At 38.0% G+C, this 22,201-nt stretch overlaps 2 protein-coding genes across 3 annotated transcripts in view; both read right to left on the bottom strand.

Annotated features, from left to right (window-relative positions):
* Abcc12 (ATP binding cassette subfamily C member 12) overlaps positions 1–22,201 on the bottom strand; it is a 993,341-nt gene that overhangs the window by 231,010 nt on the left and 740,130 nt on the right. The gene's annotated exons all lie outside the window — the stretch shown is intronic.
* Positions 1–22,201, bottom strand: part of Itfg1 (integrin alpha FG-GAP repeat containing 1) — a 148,455-nt gene that overhangs the window by 106,388 nt on the left and 19,866 nt on the right. For both annotated transcript variants that reach the window (XM_016006589.3, XM_016006586.3), the window contains exon 6: positions 3,295–3,389. In XM_016006589.3, coding sequence (XP_015862075.1) covers positions 3,295–3,389 — 95 coding nt within the window. The remainder of the gene's footprint in view (positions 1–3,294; positions 3,390–22,201) is intronic.

Below are 22,201 nucleotides of genomic sequence, written 5' to 3'. Positions count from 1 at the left end.
CACTTCCAGGCCTGCAGATCCAGATGTAGAACTCTTAGCTATCTCTCCAGCACCTTGTCTTCCGGCACCCTATCATGCTTCCTGCTATGACAATAATGGACTAAACCTCTGAACTGTAAGTTCTATCAGCCCCAGTTAAATGTTTTCCTTTATAAGAGTTGGTCATGGTGTCTCTTCACAGCAATAGAAACTCTAACTAAACTCTAACTAAGACATCCATCAACAGAATTATTTAATTCAAAAATCTAATTCCTATGAATCATTTCATAATGAAATTTACATGGCATATTTTGCTGCTTGTATAAAAATTCCCAACAAATTTTAAGAACTCATTTCAATGTAAAATCAATATTATTTAAGAAAATCTAATACTATTTTGCAAGACAAGCCTTTCCTCACAAAGGAATTGTGAGAAAAGAGAGGGACGGTAAGAAAAATGATAGCAAGTAAGCCTGTAACTAAAGGATTTCCATTTATTTTTTTTTAAAGAGTGTTTAAGACTGACTTTCACTACAGTATACTCAGAATCTTTCCTGGAAGTTTTGTAAGATTTAGCAAACCAGAGAAGCTACACTAGAAAATTAGCTGTTTCACCAATGCCTTGCTCTTTGATCCAAATGTGCATTCAAGGACCCAGCAAGTTAGAACCATAAAACGCTTAGCAGAACAGGAATCTTTTTTTATTTATTTTAAAGTGGTAAGATGCAGAGTGTACTTACTTGGGCGCTATACTTTTCTTAACATTTGCAAATTATATGTTAACAATGAAAATGTACTAGTGGAATTCAGTCAACAACTACTAAAAGGTTATGAAATCTTATTTCCTGCCTCAAAAAAAGTGTTTCATTATAGAATACTTTTTTTTTTTGTAAACATTATTGCTTCTATTTTGTGTGTGTGTTGCATGTGTCATGGCAAACACAGGGAGGTCAAAGGGGAATCGGCAGGAGTCAGTTCTCTTCCTCTCTCACATGGGTCCCCGGGGTTGAACTCAGATCATCAGGCTTGGCTGCAGGTACCTTTAATTACTTTGTTTTCTTGCCAGCCATGGAACACTTTTGGTTTTTGAGACAGTCTGTGTAGCCCAGGCTATCCTGGAATTTGTTATCTTCCTGCCTTGGCTGAGTGCTAGGGTTATAAGCAAACATTAGCACACCTGGCTACATGATACTTTTAAAAGGAGATATATACTGTTAGCAGCGACCAGACCTGATTTAATAAGTTGCAATTAGTTTTCTGATTTGCAAAGTTATTGAAAATTTGGATTATAGTCTCTGACTGCCCAAAGATGATGGGATGAGAGAATAAACATCTTTAATTACTTATTTTGCCTGTCTCAACTGTACTTCAGGTGACTAAAGAGATGATGGCAGCAGTTCTTTTTATTAACAGACAATTCCAGCTAATTCTTATATAGAGGTGTGAAAGACATCATGCCACTCCAACTGAAACAAGGGCTCTGACAATGACTGCCATGCTGCCTAGAACCATGAGGGGATTATATTGATCTGTGTTCAGTACCTTGAAAAGACTATTTAGTTTTAGCACCAGCATTGTAATACAGAAAAAAATTACACATTTTCTTAATGAAGTGAAACACAGACTATGGTCCAGACTCTAAATCTAACTACAGAAACAAAAGGACAGAGTAACACAGTAACACCATGGGGACACATCTTTTTTTTTTTTTTTTTTTTGGTTTTTCAAGACAGGGTTTCTCTGTGTAGCTTTGCGCCTTTCCTGGAACTCGCTTTGTACACCAGGCTGGCCTCGAACTCACAGAGATCCGCCTGCCTCTACCTCCTGAGTGCTGGGATTAAAGGCGTGAGCCACCACCACCTGGCGGGGACACGTGTCTTAGTTTGGGTTTCTATTGCTATGAAGAGAAACCATGACTACAGCAACTCTTATAAAGGAAAACATTTAATTGGGTGGCTTACAATTCAGGGGTTCAGTCTATCATCATCATGGTGAGACACGGTGGCATGCAGGCAGACATAGTGCTGGAGAGGTGGCTAAGAGTTCTCCATTTTGTGCAAGCAACAGAAAGTGAACTCAGATACTGGGAGTGGCTTGACCATATATGAAACCTCAAAGTCCACCTCCATAGTGGCACACTTCCTCCAACAAGGCCATACTTACTCCAACGAAGCCACACCTCCTAATAGTGCCACTCCCTCGGCGCCATTTTCTTTCAAACCACAACAGACTCAGAAAAGAGATACTTCTGCAAATTGTTAACATTTCTTTGCATGACATTCTGTTTAGCTCCAGATTTTATTTAAAAAAAAAAAAGGAATATATAGGGTTATTCTGAATAATGACTGCATACTTACTATTAAATTATTAGTATAAAACATTTTGGTTTCAGAATAATCTACTGATGGAGATAAAGGAAACTTTTTCTTGGGGTGGGAGAGACGGCTGAGTTGGTCAAGAGCACTTGCTGCTCTTTCAGAGGATCATGGTTAAGTTCCAGGACCCAACATGGTGGCTTACAATCATTTGAACTCCAGGATCCAGTGCCCTTTTTTGGCCTCATTGGATACTAGTATGCATGTGGTGCACAACATACATGTAGGCAAAACTCTTATACACACTAAATAAAAATAAATAAGCCTTTAAAATACTTATATTCTTATTTAGAAGTACATATTGAAGTATTTACAAGTGAAGTGATAAGTTTGTGATTTTCTTTAAAGTTTTCTGGGGTGAAGGGACTTGTAGGTAGTATACAGATAAAAATTATCCACATATATGTAGCATTTATAATTCTTAAAGCTAGGTAATGGGTAAATGTGAACGTATCACAGTATTATATGTTTAAAATTTCCCACAATAAAGAATGTTCAGGCCCGAAGAAGTAGATCTGTGGTGAGTTAGCCAGCAAGCGCAGCACCACAGTCAATAACAGTTCTTAAATGCCCCCTTTCAGTATACAAGCGAAATAATTTTCAGCCATTAATTTTATGGTATTTATTAGTAAAAAATTTAAATGTAAAGGGAAAGAAATATTGAGCAACATATGTCCAAATTATCAAAAATTCCTAAACAGTGAAGAATTCAAATTACCAGATGATTAACATGCAACAAAAGCTGTAAGAAGTAAGGTCATATTTATCACACTAAATACTTCCTCTTATATTTCCAGTATATTAACCTTTGGCTACTTATTTTACATTGTAAAAGGTTTGATCATAGCATAGTGGGATTAAGAAATGATTTTTAATGTGATATAAAATCCCATCATTCTTAGGCAGATCAAAACAAATGTTTCATTTCTGTACAACTCACCTGCTGTAAAGTCTTCAGTCAGATCAATAAATGCATGAGAGTGTGGATTCCTCATTTTACTTTTAGTAGTCAAGGCAGGATGCCAAGATAAATTTCTAAAATATAAAAAAAAAAAAAAATTCCTTAGGGAAAGTACCAAGTAAGTATTGTACTAAAGTATAAAAATATTGGCATATGATCAATTAAAATATTTTTCATAATAATTAAAAATTATTTCATATACTATAAAACCGACATTTTTAATATTTACAGTGTAAAGTCCTTGCTTCTCGCAAAGTCCAAAACATTTTCATTTGAAAAAGAAATTTCGGATGCATTAGTCATTCCCCATTTGCTTCCCTTGGCAACCACTAATTTGGACCTTAATATTTCCCAACCCAGGCTGCTGCACATAAATGTACACACAACAGATGGCACTTCATATGCAGCTTCTCTATTTTCAAGTTCATTCACAACGCATGCATCAGAACTGCATTCTTAATCTGGGTGTGGTGGCAGTTGAGAGGCAGTGGCAGGCAGATTTCTGTGAGTTTAAGGCCAGCCTGTTCTACATAGTGAGTACCAAGCAAAGTCAGAGCTATTCAGTTGGACTGTTTCAAAAAACCAAAACAATAAATCCTTCTTGTTTAAAAAACAAGCAACAAGAACAGCAACAACAAAAACAAGGTTTCTCTGTGTAGTACTAGCTGTCATGGAACTTACTCTGTAGACCAGGCTGGCCTCAAACCCGGAGATCTGCCTGCCTCTGCCCCTTGAGTGCTGGGATTAAAGGTGTGCAATACCACTGCCCAGCAAACCCTGAATTCTCTTTCAGTGGACTTAACATTCTGCTGTATGGGTTTACAGTTTGTTTACTCAGTCATCCGGTGAGGGACATTCAGCTGCTTCTACTTTTGCTTGTTCATTTTTAAGATTTTTTTTTGTTGGATGAAATGTTTTCAACTAGAGTGGAATTGCTGGGTTATAATATTTACTTTTTGAGGAACTATGCAAACTATTTCCCAAGGTGATTTTACTATCTTGTATTACCATCCTGTAACAGAGAAGGAATGTTTTTACTGCTGAATCTTTGAAAATTTGCCCACCATCCCAGAAGGGTTGCTTTGTGTTTTACTCATGGCTAGTGAGCTCAAGCATATTCACGTGTTTCTTGACCATTTGTAGTTCTTCACTGGGGAAATAACTGTTCAAATCCTCTGCTGATATTTCAATTGTGTCTTTCTTTGCTTGGTTACTGATTCATTAGAGTTCCTTGGATATTAGTGTTAGACATCACTGTTTTCCAATCTCAGGGTGTCTTTCAATTTCTTGATGGTGATCTTAGAAATAAGTTTTTAGTTTTGATGAGTTCCACTCCATCTACTTGTCTTTTTGTTACTTATTCTTTTGGTACTATATAATGTATATAAAGATTTATGTATTTTCTTCTAAAAGATTTATGGTTTTAGTTCATATTGGCCTTTGATTCTTTTGTAAAATAAGGAAGCAAATAAATTTATTTCATAAAAGTGGTTTAAAGAATGATGATTATTTAGAGCATGGCAGAGAATGGATTTGAAGTCTATTTCACAACATATGCAAAATATCAAGTCAAAATATACCCAATAGGTAAAACTATACAATTCCTAGAAGTAAATGCAAAGAAAATACTAATGTCTTTGGATATGGCAAGGAAAATTATTTGTCCTGAGACAGAGTCTCATTATGTATCCAAGGCACCTAGAACTCACAGAGATCTACTTGCCTCTGCCTCTCTAGTGCAGGGATTAAAGATATGTAACATCATGCCCTTGGCAAGGAATTCATAAATCTTGTCTCCCTCACCATCACCACACAACAAAAGCAAACAGATGAGGGCTGGAGAGACGGCTTAGTGGTTAAGAACAGTTCCTCTTGCAGAGAACTGGGGTTTGATTCCCAGCACGCACCTGGCAGCTCACAGCCATTCCTCATTACAGCTCTAGGGATCTGATGCCCTTATCTGACTTCCTCACATACTAGGCATGCATGGTGCACAGACATACACTCAGACACTAAATAAAATAAATAAATCTTTAAAAGCCAATAGATAAACTATACCATTAGAAATATAAATAACTGTATGCATCAAAGGAAGGTGAAAGGACGTAGGTTTTTTTCTTCTTTATTTTATTTTATTTTATTATTTTACAATACTATTCAGTTCTACATAATAGCCACAGATTCCCTTGTTCTCTCCCTTCCTGCCCCCCTCCCCTTCCCCCCAACCCATCCCCCGTTCCCACCTCCTCCAGATCAAGGTCTCCCCTGAGGACTGGGATCAACCTGATAGACTCAGTCCAGGCAGGTCCAGTCCCCTCCTCCCAGATTGAGCCAAGCATCCCTGCATAAGCTCCAGGTTTCAAACAGCTAACTCATGCAACGAGCCCAGGACCTGGTATCACTGCCTAGATGCCTCCCAAACAGATCAAGTCAATCGACTGTCTCACCTATTCAGAAGGCCTGATCCAGTTGGGGGTCCCTCAGCCTTTGGTTCATAGTTCATGTGTTTCCATTCGTTTGGCTATTTGGAAAGGACGTAGTTTCGTAGTTTTTATGTCAACTTGACACAGGCTAGAATTGTAAGGTAAAAACCACAATTGAAAATGCCCCATTACATAGGCCTATGGGGCATTTTCTTGATTTGTGATTGATGTGGAAGAGTCCTGTGGCACTGTGGGTGGTGCCACTCCCAGGCTGGTGTCCTGGGAACTATAAGAAAGCAGGCTGAGCCGGGTGGTGGTGGCGGCAGCGGCGGCGGCGGCGCACGCCTTTAATCCCAGCACTCGGGAGGCAGAGCTAGGCAGATCTCTGTGAGGCAGAGCTAGGCAGATCTCTGTGAGTTCGAGGCCAGCCTGGACTACCAAGTGAGTTCCAGGAAAGGTGCAAAGCTACACAGAGAAACCCTATCTCGGAACCCCCCCGCCCCGCCCCCCCCAAAAAAAGAAAGCAGGTAAGCATGTTCCTTCATGGTTTCTGCTTCAGTTCCTGCTCTGACTTCCCTGAATGATGGATTACAAGCTGTAAAATGAAATAATCCATTTCCTCCTCAAGTTGCTCTTGGTCACAATGTTTATCACAACAATAGAAAAGTAATTAGACAGAAGATTATTACTAGGAGTGGGGTATTGCTATGATAGACCTGACCATGTTTGGGGGATGATTATAGAAAGACTCTGAGCCAGAAAAGCCACTGAGTGTTTAGAACTTAATGAGCTGTTGTGGGAATGTAGAATAATTCTGAGAGAAGTACAGATAATAAAGACCTGGCCTGTCACGTTTCAAAATCCCACCAATACTCTATCATGGTGGCTCATGTGGTACTTTGAATTAAGAACCCACTAAAATTAAACCTTTGCTTTCCTGGGATAACTGACACTGGTCAGCTGGGGCTGAAGAATTCGCTGTGACTAAGAAGATAGCAGCATCATTGAGGCAAAATCTTCTGGGTGTTTCCTCGGGGTCAGTACAAAGAAGCTATGATCCAGAAGGGGCCAAGACTATACCACATGTTGGCAGTAAAGCCTGGTAATATGTAAGAGTTTCCCAGGTGGTACTGGCCATGAAGGCTTGAAGGGACCAAGTACAGCAGCAGAGGCTTGCACTGTGAGTGACTAGGAGAGGCCACTGGAGAAGAAACAGCCTTAGTTGACGTGGAAGCCCTGGGACTGATGGGGACACGGAGAGAAGCTGAGGCTTAGGACCATACGGCAGAGTCAAAGTCCCAGAAGAGATCAAGAGAGGCTATTGGTGAAGGTGCATCCCAGCTACATTGAAGACCTCAGCATTTGGAGATACCAGTACGAAGGCCCAACTACCAATAGCAGCAGCTGTAGAGTGGAGCTGGCCTGAGCCTTTGACGTGAGCTATGGGTCCTGTGACAAGGCTTTGAAAACTAGAAGATTGCGAGTCTCAGAAGTTTGACACTGAGCTTTATAATGCTATGTAAAGCTTTGGTTTGAATGTAACTGTGCCTGGTTCTTCATCTTTCAGTAAATAGTATTTAACTTAGTTTTGATTTTGCAGGAGCCCACAGTTAGAGACTTTGGAAGTTTTGAGAGACTTTGGGTGTTTTAAAGAGACTGAACTTTTAATGTACTTGAATTTTTAAAGACTGGGAGTTTGGAAGTTATTTTCGTGTTTTATATTGTAATGTTGTTATTAATATGAGGCCTTGGAGATGGACAATAAAGGAAAGGTTATAGTTGAATAGTGATGTGTTTGTATGTCAAGATGACAAGGAGTCAATTGTGCTGCCTGGTGTTTATGTCAACTTATTTCATGCTAGTGTATATGCATGCATGTGTAAGTGCATGTAGAGGCCCAAGGTTAATAGGGGAGTTGTCTTTGATAACTTTCCACCTTAAACATCGAGCAGTGTCTATAGATGAATCCAGAACTAAATGTCTGGTTTAGCCTGGCTCGCCTGGAAATTCTATCTCCCACTTGCTGGGATCTTAGGAGGCCACTATGCCCAACCAGGCTTTTGTATGAGATCTAGGGATCTATTGTCTTCAGGCTCCCATGGCATATGCTTTACCCAGTGAACGACTACTCACCCTACAATCTATTTTTAGAATGGGCAAAGGACTAAAAACTTTCCCAAAGACTTAGAACTGTTGGGTATGGTGATGAATGCCTCTAATTCAAGCATTCAGCAGACTAAGGCAGAAGGTTAATAAATTTGACGCCAGCCTGGGTTAACATGAGTTCCTGGTAAGCCTAGGCCAGCTGAGACCTTGTCTCAAAAACCCAAACTAAACAAAAACAAAACACTCCCATCAAAACCCAAATCAACAACAACAAAATAGAAACTAAGCCAAGGGGCTGGAGATATGGCTCAGTGGTTAACAGAGCATACTGCTCCTGCAGAGGACCCTAGTTCAGTTTCCAGCACCTACACCAGGCAACTCACAACTGCTCATAACTCTACCTCCAGAAAATCCTATGCCTCTAGCCTCTGTGGACACCTGCAATCACAGGCACAATATAAACACATACATAACTTAAAATAATAAAAATAATAAATCTTAAAATAGCAAACAAGGAAAACAAAAAAACTGGCTACTCCATACATTGAAGATGCACATCATCATTGATCATTAGGGAAATGCTAATTAGAGCCACCATAAGAAATCATTTTACCATCACCAGAATAGTGATTCTAAGCTGCTTTAGGTATTAATTAGGGAAGCTTCTCTTTACAATGGATGGCAGTGAATGAATACAGAGACTTGGTTGCTCAAGGTGCTAAAAATAATGCTGTCCACACAAGACTGAATCTGCCAACAGCCAGTCATAGATGGAGGAGGGGCTCTTGCGGTCCACCTCCCTGTGAACTACTGGCTGTTAATGGATCCTGGGAGAGCGAGAGAGTCACTGTCTTCAGATCTGTATCTACTGGCAAGTCCACCAGGAACCAAGGTTTCTATTAGTGGCTGATTTCGGTATTTTTGGAAAGCAAAAAGATAGAACAAAGTAATTTGTTCTTAGAAGGCTGAATGTGGAAAAAGAATAAGTACTTGTCAAATGAAAACTTTCTCTCCCTAAAGCAAGAAACAGCAGCCTCTTCTTTAGAATCTTTGTTCACATTCAATCTAGCACACACATAATCTTTTAAGTTAGACTAGAGAGTAAAATCAAAACCAAATAGCATACAAATTAGCTTCAATTGAATTAAAAGCAGGTTTTCTGACCCTGACCTCAATGAGACTGATCATGTAACTATGCTTCAAGAAGCTACAGGTCTCATTCCCATAGTCTCTAGTTTATTTGAAGGAAGTTATAGCTTAAATATTTCAACAATTCCATTTGTGACATTTTATCCTGGAGCTTACTTAACTAACTGTATATTTATACTTCCTATAAGAAAAGGTCACAGAGTGACAGACTTTGACTGAAATTCAGCACAAATACCTGTTTGACCTACAGTTCATCAAACATCTTGAGTTTTCACTCTGTAATAAATAATAAAACTACCCAAACCCTCAACCTATCAGATGCCACACCAACATCTAGATTCCTACCATCTTTTGGAATATAAGGAGGTCAGATGGCCAGTGGCTTTTTTAGACCGAGCTACGGTTTGACGCAGCCAGAAACTGACAAAATGACCCAATCCTGACAAACCAGTCACTTCCTCTGCTTCCTTCTGAGTCCCTCCTAAAAAGTACTCATTATACTCTAGCTTTCTTTAATGTTTCAATTTCTTCACAGTGCTTTAAGTTTTCTATTTGTCAATGCTCTACTGTTTTTACATGGGCATCACTTAAAAGGTAGTAACTAACTAACCCTTAGAGTTTAATTTCTATGCAATGTCCATTTACCATTCTGAGAGCTGATGAAGAAGGGGAGACAGGGAAGAGCTGTTGTTTATTTTGGCAGTGCATTTTAGGATGGTCCAATCATAAGTAAATTACTTAAAATCTATAGTTGATAATAAAATTTACTTCTCTCATCTTTGAAATTGCCCTATGTGTACATCATAGTCTTCTAGAAATAAGAAGCAGGTAGCATATTTTGCAGGCAAGTGAACAAATACAAACTGTAATCTCATGTAAATGTTCAGCTGCTCTTGAAGGTTACTGTCATACACTGCTGCTGATTAAAACAGAAGGAAGGCTAGAGATGAAAATAAAATGGAGAGTTCCAAGCCAATATTAAGTTTACTCACTAACACTTCTTGACCTTTGTAGATTTCAATTAACTTCCCCCCACAGAAAACATAATTATGTCAAAGTGTTCTAATTTGTGGGCATCATCACCTTTTATCTCAAAGAATAGCATTTATCAAAGGATGAATTTACATGTAATTAATGCCAAGGTAACTTTTGGTTGCCTATGGTAACAGCTATTTGAAATGACTTCTAATCTACCCACTTATCAAAGATCACCTCATCACTGAATGCGAACTATTTAAGAAATTCTGGTCACAGCAGATAATAAGAGATAGGGTTTGGCACAAAAAAAGAATATCCAGAAAGGTTCAGCTATTTCCCTTTTTTTTTTTTTTGCAATACAATGTAATAATTCATTTAACAAGTATAATAAAAGACATAGTGGTCCTTCAGTAAATGTATGTTCACTGAGGCCTAGTGTCTTGCTTTCAGAGTACAATAATTAAATGAGTATAAAAATCAGAAATAATAGCATTTTCTGATTTCATTAAACATAAAACTTATGACATTAATAAAAGGAATGTATATACTATGAAAAGTTGTTCAAAACTTGGAAACAACAAATTTCTTAATGATCTTGACAAACAGTAAATAAAAACCCCTTCCAGTTATTCTCGGTGCTTCATCTTTAGGGTAGGTACATCATAACAGGAAAGTGGCCTTTCATCCCAAAGGATGATGACAAAGACTTCCAGAGGTAATCAGAATGCCCCCTTATACTTTCAAACCCACAGATCCAACTTTATATCTTTCCTTTCCTATTTAATGAGCTCCCCTCCTCTTTTAAGACAGTGACTCATGCTGGCTTGAAGTTTCCTGTGATCTTACTGTTTCTGCCTCCAAGTACTGGGGTTACAGGTGTGAAGTACCATGCCCAACAATGGGCATTTTTTAAGAGTTGGTGGCAAGTGCTCTTACCTGCAGAGTCGTAGCACAGGCTCCTACTGATGTTTAGAGACGGTCTCACTCTGTTGTCCAGGCTGCCTGGGGACTCACTACAAAGCCCAGGATCTTGGCAACTCTCCTGCCTCAGCAGACCAAGTACTAGCTAGTATTAGTGGCATAAGCAACCATGCCTAGTCTACCATAATACTTTTCAGGATAATCAGTTACTAATTTCATGGTGAAATGCTACTAACAAATTTCACTGGACAAAACCCATAAAACAATGCTTTTCTGAAAAGATGATAATTTTTCTGAATGACTGCTACAAAAACATTTCTAAAGTTAGGGTGTGAGGCAAAGGGAGGTGGAGAATCTTCAGAGCACCTTAAACCATCCACTCAGATTCACACAGATCCTAAAACAAAGCACTGTGAAGAATCTCAGAGAATCTTAGGTTGATCCAATTGATCCCTCCAAATTGTATGGTAGGACTGTAGGAGACAAAATCAGATGTTTATAGGACTATAGCATAACCCTTGAAATGCAGAATAAAAATAGTAAGTCATTTATTAAAATGTTTCATTATTTGTATGGATTAATTTTATAAATATAAGATTTTGGAGAAATGATTTATTTCTAATAGTAATGTTTTTTAGGAATAAAGAAATAATGTCATATTTTCATGGAAATTTTGATAAAAATCTGCTTTATTCAATTCTTAGAGATTCTTTTTAACAATGTTATAAAATATCAGTGACATGTACACATGAGAAGGGGTAAGGCTGTCAATAAAATCCTAAGAAAATATGAGTCATCTCACAGCCGCTTTTATAAAAAGATTCTAAACACTAAAGTTGATTATAAAGTTAAAGATGCCATAGAGTTATTTGATTTGATTTATGTTGTAAGTCTCATAGTTTTTATATTCTTTCACATGACAGATTCAAGTGATACAATATATTAGTTCACTAAGAAATATTTGTAATAGTTTGTACAGTGCATCACCATATAAAACCAGTACTAAAAATGAAGCATGATTTAAGAAGCCAATCATGGGTTATAATATGAAAGACATGAAAAGTTAAATGGAAAATTAGAGATTTATTGTTTTTGGACTGATAACAGAACTATACTTAAGTGGAGGACAGAGTTATTTCTGATAGTGGAAGGAAAAAGTCATTTGCACATCTAACAGTAAAAATGGCAAAAAGTAAGTAAGAAGGAAGAGTTGGAGAGAGGGCACAGCAGTTAAAGAGTGCACAGTGCTCTTTTAGAGGAAGGAGTTCGGTTCCCAGCACCCACATCACTTACAACTTACAACTACTTGTAACTCTAGTTCCAGGAAATCTGACACACTATTCAGGACTCACAGGCACCTGCACTCACATGCATATACCAATACATCCCTATCCATGATGAAAAATACAACAAATTTTAAAAAATAATTGGAAAACAATTTTGAATGGTGATAACCGAAACAAATGATAAATGTTTGAGGCTTGACACGATGGTTTAACAGCTAGAGTTGCTTGACAACAAGCCTGATGACCTGAGCTTGATCCTTGGATGCTGCAAGATGAAAGCAAAGAACAGGCTCCTGCCATTTGTCTTCTGACCTCTACTTGCACATCACGGCAAGTGTAAGTACATGTGTGTTAGCACACATACACACTCACACACATACTCAATGAATAAATAAAATGTAATAAATTTAAAAAGATAGCTTCCACCAGGACCCATCCAGACACACAGGTCCCTCCCACACCACATCCAACCTCTACACCCAGCCCAATCCTACACAACATCCTTGTCCAAGGACTAACCCAGTGAGTCAGCCTGACCCTCCCTACACCCACCATACCTAGCCACAGTCCCACATCCAGTGCTCTATCCTATTCTGGCCACCTGGACTCTTCCAGGACTAATCCTTCATGTTCTGACCCTCCCACACTATGTCCAACCCCTCTACCCAGCCAGATCCTGTATAACCTTTTCCAGGGTATAACAAAATGAGTCAGTCTGACCCTGTCCAGCCCCCAAGATCTACAGCAGGTCCTGTATGCAGTGTCCCAGTCTAGTCTGGCACCCATGTCTGCTGAGCAGCTAACTTCTAGGGTTCTGCCAGGACCTGTCCTGCCAGGCCTGACATACATGCCTCTTAACAGCACACCCAACCTCTCCATCCAAGCAGATCCTGCACATCCTTTTCCATACTGTATCCCAGAGAGTCTGCCTGACCCTTTCCCACATGTGTCTAGCCTAGATACCATACTCACTACCTCCGTCTAGTCTGGCTAACCCTATCTGCACCAATCACGAGGCTTCTGCCAGGATCTGCCCTGCCTGCCTCAGACTCACTGGACCTCCACAACACATGCAAACTCTACACCCAGTCAGATCTAGCCCAAAATTCTAGATGTGGTCTGGAAGAAAATGCCCCCCAAAGAGAGTGGAACTATTGAGAGGTGTGGCCTTGTTGGAGGAAGTGTGTCACTGTGGAGACAGGCTTTGAGGTCTCACATATGCTCAAGTCACCCACCGTGAGACAGACCACTTCCTGCCAGTCAAGATGTAGGACTCTTAGCTATTTCTCCAGGACTATGTCTGTTGGCATGCCACCATGTCCCACCATGATGATAACAGACTAAACCACTGAAAATGTAAGCCACCCAATTAAATGTTTTCCTTTATAAGAGTTGCTGTGGTCATGGTGTCTCTTCACAGCAACAGAAGCCCTAACAAAGACACTAACTAAGCTTGGACCAAAATGAACATCCTGCATACCAGCCCAGTCCTCTTTATCTACCTAAGCATATCAGACATTTAGGCCTAACCCACATGGACATCCATCCTGTATTCTGACCCAGCCTGCTCTGTCTGTATCACATACTGAACTAACATGCTCAGATTACAAAACAAAACAAAACAAAACAAAACAAAACAACAACAAAAACAACAAAAGAACAAACCCCAAAACACAAAAGTTCAAGCCAGTATTACCAATCCTGTAGAAATGCCTGTCAATGAGAATTGCCTAGATGGACTCTAGAACACAGAGGTTAAAGAACAATCATAAACTTCATCAAAGAATTTAAGGAATAAAGAAGATACAAAGAAAGAGCCCATTGAAATTAAAAAGAAAGAAGCTGAGGAGATTAAATGCCCAAGTGATGCCCAAGAAAACACAAACATAAGGCTGATAAGGAAGACAATCCAGGATGTGAAAATGGAATTTAATAGAGAGAAAGACTGAAGAGGATTCTGTTGTGGACTATCATTTTAAGATGGGTTAAATTTGTTTATGCTGTGGAACATTTGTTTAATGATACAAAGATGTGTTGCATTCTTTTATGCTGCATTTGTTTAACTCTGTGAAGCTGTGTTATTTTTCCTGCTGAAAACACCTGATTGGTCTAATTTAGAGCTGAATGTCCAATAGCAAGGCAGCATAAAGGATAGGCGGGGCTGGCAGGCAGAGAGAGTAAATAGAAGGAGAAAAAAAGGAGACAGGAGCAAGACAACAAAGAAAGGAGGATGTGAGGGGCCAGCCACCCAGCCACACTGTCAGCCATCGAGTAAGAAGTAAAGTAAGATTTATAGAAGCAAGAGAAAGATGAAAGTCCAGAGGCAAAAGGTAGATGGGATAATTTAAGTTAAGAGAAGCTGGTTAGAAATAAAGCCAAACTAAGGCCGGGAATGTATAAGAAATAATAATCTCCATGTGGATTTATTTGGGAGCTGGGTGGCAGGCCCCCAAAAGAGCAAAGAGTAAAAAGGGTAAAAAAGCAACCAACAACAGGATTCAAGCTGAAATGAAGATGGAATTGAAAAAATCTCAATGAATCAACTAGAAACTCAAACAAGAGCCTTACAAGCAGATTGAAACAAGACAAAGATAGAATATTAGGACTTGAAGATAAAATAGAGGATACAGTCAAAGTAAGCATGGAATATACAGGAAATGTGGGACACCATGAAAAGATGAAACCTTTGAATTATAGTCACAAATGAGTGAGAAGAATCCCAGGTCAAAGGCACAGACCCAATCTTCAACAAGATCATTGAAGGAAACTTTTCCAAACTAAGGAAAGACAAGCACACATATACAAGAAGCACACAGAGCACCATATAGACAAGACCAGAAAAGAAAATCTCCACAGCATATAAAAGTTAAAACAGTAAGCATACATAGCAAAGAAAGAGTACTGAAAAACACAAGTCCTATACAAAGGAAAACCCACAGACTAACAGCTGATTTCTCATTGGAAACTCGGAAAGCCAGAAGAGGCTGGAGCAATGCATTCCAAGTCTGAAAAGACCAAGGCAGTCAGCCTAAAATAATACACCCAGCAAAACTATTAACCATAGTTGGAGAAAGAAAAACTTTCCACAATGTAAACAGCTACCTCAAATATATACTCAAACAACAAACCTAAAGAAAGTATAGAAGGCTGATGGCCAAGAGACGGTGGAAAGAAACAAAAGTACTTCAACCAAATAAGACCAGGAAGCAAGTAGATGTCATTATCATAATATCTAATAAAATAGAATTCAACCTAAAACTAATTAGAAGAGCGAAATGGTAAACTTCATTCTAATCAAGGGAATAGTTAACAAAGATGACATTCCTAGCCTAAGCATATATGTACCAAACTCCATTGCAACCAATATCATAAAAAAATATACTGATGGAATTAAAGACAGAGATTAATCCAATAATAGGTGATTTTAATACTCCAGTTTCTTCAATAGACAGTTTATATAAAAACAAAAGGTAGAGAAACATCAGAATTTAAATGACATCATACATCAAATGAACTTAACAGATATCAACAGAATATCCTACCCAAACACCAAAAAATATATCCTTGGCTAAGGAGCATATTAAAGCATCACTAAAATAGATCACACTATGGAACACAAAACAAATCTTTACATATCCAGAAATACTGAAGTAACTTACTATATCCTATCTGACCACTATGTAATAAAATGGACAGCAAACAAATCTCTAGTAAATACACAAATTCATCTGGATTGAACAACTCATTACTGATTGATGAATAGGTCAAAGAAGAAATCAAGAAAGAAATAAAAAAAATTCCTTAACTAAATGAAAATAAAAACACAACACAATAAAAACTCTGGGACACACTGAAAGTAGATTTATGAAAGAAATTTATAGTTCTAAGTACCTAGATTAAAAAAAATCAAAAAGAGCACAAATAAATGACAGAATGAATGCAACTCAACAACTGCAAAAACAAACAAACAAAACAAAAACCAAAGCCAAACCAAATAATAATAAAAATCAGAGCAGATATTAATGAAATAGAAACAACAAAATAATACAAAGAACCAACAAATCTAAGACCTGGTTCTTCAAGAATATAAACAAGACTCACAGACCTTTGACCCAACTAAACAAAAGAAAAATGAATGGGGAAACATTACAACAGACACATACACACACACAGAAAAGAAATCAGAATATTGTGAGGGAATACTTTAAAAACTTGTACTCATTAATTTGGAAAACCTAACAGAAATGGACAAATTCAGATATTCTAGATTCGGCCAAACAACAAAAGTTTAATATCCAAATGAACTTCTAGAAATGATCAACAGACAGGTAACAAATGTGGAAATACTAACAAATCCTTTCAATTAAAAAGTTCAGGGGTTAGATGGATTCACAACAGTTACAGAATTTCAAAAAAGATCTACAGGCAGTCCTTTTTAAACTATTAAAAAAAAAAGAAGAGAAAAAAAAAAGAGCACCTCCAAACTCCTTTTAGAAGCCTAGTATCACTTTAAAACCAAAACCAGGGAAATATACAAGAAAAAAGAAAACTACAGGCTAGTATTTCTGATGAACCTAGATTTTAAAATGCTCAATAAAATACCTGAAAACTAAATATGGACATACATAAAAAATATTATCCACCATAACCAAGTTGGCCTTATCCCTGAAATGCAGTGATGGTTCAATATATGCAAGTCAATAAATGTAATAAACCATAAATGGACATAAAGACAAAAATCATATGATGATCTCAACAGATTCAGCAAAAGCCTTGACAAAACCCAATATGCTTTAACGATAAAAGTTGTAAAGAATACAGGACTAGAGGAAACATACCTTAACACAGTAAAAGCTATATACAGGAAACTCACAGCTGACATTATCCTAAATAGAGAGAAACTTGAAGCTATCTCACCGAAGTCAGGAAGCAGTTAAGACCCTCAGCTGTCCCTACTCCTTTTTAGTATTATACTTGAAGGACTAGTTGGAGGACTGAGAAAAGAGAAGAAAATTGAAGGGATACAAATAGGGAAAGAAGAAATCCAACTATCCTTATTTATAGATGACACAATATTATACATAAGAGATTCTACAAATTCTATCAGAAACTTACAGAAATGATCAACAAATTTATCAATGTAGCTGTGTACAGAATCAACTTGCATAAGTCAAGAGTTTTTCTACAGATCAACAAACATAAAAAGAGATCAGTTGACATCCATTCACAATAGCCTCAAAGGAAAAAAAAAAATATCTAGAAATAAACCTAACCAAGGAAGTGAAGGACCTCTATAGTGAAAACTAAACCTCTGAAGAAAGAGATAGAGAATGACATTAGGAAATGGAAAGAGATCCCATGCTTATGGACTGGTATATTTAATGTTGTGAAAAGGGCTATTTTTTGAAAAGCTATGTACAGATTCAATACAGTCCCAATCAAAATCTCCAAATCTTTCTCCACAAATGAAAAAACTACCCTAAAACTGATATGGAACCACAAAAGACTGCAGATAGCAAAAACATTCCTGAGCAAAGAGAACAATGCTGGAGGGATTGCAATTCCAGATCTTAAGATACATTACAGAGCTATAGTAATAAAAACAATATGGCACCAGCACTAAAACAGACATATCGATCAATGGAACAAAACTGAAGACCCAAACATGAGTATAGAATTATAGCCATTAAATATTTGACAAAGCAGCCAAAAACATAAGCTGGATGAAATAAAACATATTTATCAACTGGTGCTGGGAAAACTAGATGTCCACATGCAGAAGAATGAAATTAGACCTGTACCCATCATGTTGCACAGAAACTAGCCTCTAAAGGATCAAAGACCTAAAAATGAAACCTGAAACATGGAAACCCCTAGAAGAAAACACAGGCAGTACTCAACATGATATAGATGGAGGAGAGACTTTCTGGATAGGACTCCATTTGCCTAAGAATTAAGGTCAGCAATTGACATGTGGGATCTTATAAAACTAAACGATGCCTATACAGCCAAAGAGACAATCAATCAGGTGAAGAAGAAGCGCATAGAGTAGGAGAGAATCTTTGCTGGCTATACATATGATAAAGGATTAATATCTAGAACATATAAGAAATAAAGAACCTGAAAAAACAAAACAAAACTCAATGACCCATTTAAAAATTGGACCTGGAACCTGAACAGAGAGTTCTCAAAAGTACACACACGCACACGCACACGCACACACACACACACATTAACAAATATCTCAAAAAATGTTTATTGTCTCTAGTAATTAGACAAGTGCAAATCAAAACAACTTTGAGATTTCATCTTACTTCAGTCAGAATGGCAAAGACCAACAAAGAAACTGACAAAAAATGCTCAGGGGGGATCTGGCTAAAAGGAAACCCTCATTCACTGTTGATGGGATTGCAAACTCATGCAGACATTATGTAAATCAGTGTAGAGAACTCCCAAAAAGCTAAAATTAAATCTAACATATGATCTAGCTATACCACTCCTTGGCATATGCCTGAAGTGTCTGGCATCCTACTTTACAGATACTTGCTCAGCTACACTATTCATTCAGTGTTTATTGCTATACTGTTCACAATAGCTAGGAATTGGAATCAACTTAAATGTCTTTCAACTAATGAATGGATAAAGCAATGTGGTACATATATACTATGGAATACTATTCAGATAAATGAAATCATGAACTTTACAGGTAAAAGGATGGAACTAGGAAAGAACATATTGAGTGAGGTAATCCAGACCCAGAAAGACAAATGTCAAATGTTCTCTCTCATCTGAGGCTTCTAGCTCTAGATCTTCAAATGTGAGTACATATACTGAAGTAACTGAAGAAACCAGGAAAGTAAAAAGGGACCATTCTTGGAGTGGGGGGAGTAGGAGTTGTCTTAGTTACTTTTTTTTTTTTTTTTTTCATTTTACTTTTATTTATTTATTTACTTTGGTTTTTTTTTTTTTTTTTTTTTTTACTTATCCATCACAGGCAATTTACTTTGTTCTATCCATTCACAGTTAATACAGAAAATACTTGGAAACATTTCCATATAATATTTGACACAGAAATCATCAAACAGAAGTATACAATGTTGACAGGAGGCAGTACATTTATAATTTATAACCCCAAATGTATTTATAAATTAGAAATGGAAAGATCTACAAATGAAATTATGAAGGTTCACCAAAGTCATTTAATCTGTCAGTTTCTCATTCATTTTTATGTCTTAATAATATTCTATTGTATGCATAAGCCACATTTTATTTCTCTCCAGTATTTGATAGCTATTTGAGTTGTTTTAACTTTTTTACTATTAGCAACACACTGCTGTAAACCTTCATGTACATGTTTCATAGGTGCACATTTTCAGTAGTTTGAGGTTATATTCCTAAGGGTAGAATTGTTGAGTAACAGAGTAACAATGTTTTGCATTTTGACCAACCACCAGACTGTTTTGCCAAAGTGGCACACCATTTTACAATCTCACCAAATCCTTGTTTTTAAGGCTCTGATTTTTGTACAAAAGCATTCAATCATTCTGTCAGACCAAACCAGGAAAAGTAAGCTATAGTTCAGAGCTGTTCTATTCCATTTACTATGCAAAGACAATCTTGGCGTTTGCAACTCTCAGCCCTTTTGAGTATTCTTGCAGTGTTCACCTTTTCCTCCACCACTTTTTTTTCTTCTTTTTTTCTGGTTTATTTCTATCTATTACAAATGTTTAAAAAATCCTCCATCAACACTGCTGATAGCAGCAGAACCTTGAGAAATATACCTTTAGTTTGCCTCAGAAAAGGAACACATATTGTACTGTAAAGTTTATAAAATTGACGCAAAACATTGTAATAATGTTACAATACCAGTTTTAAGAGTCCAGTAACCAATGGGGAGCCGATGGGACACATGCAGAACTGTGAAAGCGATCCCACCCAGCCAGCTGCAGACGCAGACTGCAAATCTACATTCAAATCATCTCTGAACCAAGACCACCATCCCAGTCCATCCGCTGAGGTCAACCAGGAAACCCCAGAATACACCCCGATCCCTGCAAAAAAACAAAATAGGGGGAGGGGCCTCCCCAGCACCCCAGTCCACGAGCAACAGGCAAAGTGCTCTCTCACCGCCAACACAGAATGAACTGCTGCTGGAGGTCAACCCGGGCCCCAATCTGCACCAGCACCTACATGCATAGTAGTCCAAGTCGTTGACCTCATGACTTTAAAAAGCAACTCTAAAAAAGTAAAATGGCCCTTCTTGGAAGACTAAAGAAAGACATCCAGCCACAGCTGTAAAAAGCCTCATCAAAACAATACACCCTTCTATGAACTACGCCTCAATCAAAAAAAAAAAGTAGCCCCAAATAAGAAGCAGCTCTGAAAAAGAAAATATAACCTAAGATATTTGAAAAAAACAAGGTGAATACAGGTTCAAAAGTAACTAAGACACATTTTCTTAAGGCTATCCAGAATTAGGCTTTAAAGAATTCCACCATTTCAAGTCTACCACTAGCCACTAGATACCCATCCACAAACAAGATGTTCAACCCTTTTGTTCCTTTATCAAGAGAAAAATCCACCCTCAGACCATGAGGGTGGTGATGGGGAGGGACCAGAAAACAAGATTCAAACAATCCCATGCAAATATCACATTTTTCAAATGGAAGAACTCCAAACTGCACTAGAAGTTCCAATCACCAAGACACTTTCCATTGAAATGATCCAAGCACAACCACATGGCACCAAGGTCTAGGCCCAACATAGGCCCGACAACCAAGTCCCTGCCCCCTGGAAGAAAGGCCTCAAAAGTCCCACTCAACTCCACACAACAACACCCCAAAGATCAACTAGGTCCTCCTTTCCCCAATACTTCCGCCCCTGACCTCCAATCCCAAAGACCAGATTAAAACCTAGCTCATTTCCCAGAAGGCATTCCCTCCCCCCGCTCCATGAAAGAGTCCACCAAGACCTCCTCCTCAAAACCATGTAGCCCCCAGCCTCCAGCCTTTGCTTGTGATGCATCCTTCTCAACATCCTGAAAAGGTAATGTAGGTAAAATATGCTCATAAACATTAAAACTAGTTGTTAGAAAGATGTAACTAGCTTTATAATTTAAGTTTTTTTTTTTTTTTTTTTTTTTTTGGTTTTTTGAGACAGGGTTTCTCTGTGTAGCTTTGCGCCTTTCCTGGAACTCACTTGGTAGCCCAGGCTGGCCTCGAACTCACAGAGATCCGCCTGGCTCTGCCTCCCGAGTGCTGGGATTAAAGGCGTGCGCCACCAACGCCCGGCATAATTTAAGTTTTAAAGCATAAATACTTGCAGCTTAATCTGCACTGACAATGATTGTCGAAGCCTAGAATTCAACATTTACAAATTCTCATTCACACACACAAAACACACTATTATCACACAACTTGTGTCTTGAGAGAATCTTCTGCTTTTTAAATCTTTGGCCTCCCAGTCAATCCCAAATTCAACCAACTTTTCCGAGTTTTGGTAGTTACCTGGACCACTGAGGCATTGCCACAAGACTTCTTCTCTTTTGAAACATCCTTTTTCTCTAGATATTAGGATAGCTACACCAGCTTGTTTCTTCTGTGGTGTATGTTGGTGTGGGATTATCTATTGCTTGATTTTTCATGGATGTGTTTAGCTTCTTTGGGTTGAATTTTCCCTTCTAGTGCTTTCTGTAGGGCTGGGTTTGTAGACAGGTATTGATTAAATCTGGTTTTATCCTGGAATATTTTGTTTACTCCGCCTATGGTGATTAAGAGTTTTGCTGGGTATAATAGTCTGGGTTGGCATCCGTGGTCTCTTAGTGTCTGCATGAGATTTGTCCATGATCTTCTAGCTTTCATAGTCTCCATTGAGAAGTCTGGTGTTATTCTGATGGGTTTACCTTTATATGTTACTTGGTCTTTTTCCTTTGCGGCTCTTAATATTTTTTCTTTGTTCTGTGTGTTTAGTGTTTTGATTATTATGTGGCGAGGGGACTTTTTTTTTGGATCCAGCCTATTCGGT

This window comes from Peromyscus maniculatus, chromosome 5, assembly GCF_049852395.1.
Source record: "Peromyscus maniculatus bairdii isolate BWxNUB_F1_BW_parent chromosome 5, HU_Pman_BW_mat_3.1, whole genome shotgun sequence".
Taxonomy (NCBI): Eukaryota; Metazoa; Chordata; class Mammalia; order Rodentia; family Cricetidae; genus Peromyscus; species Peromyscus maniculatus.
This window is presented reverse-complemented; position numbering and strand designations above follow the sequence as displayed.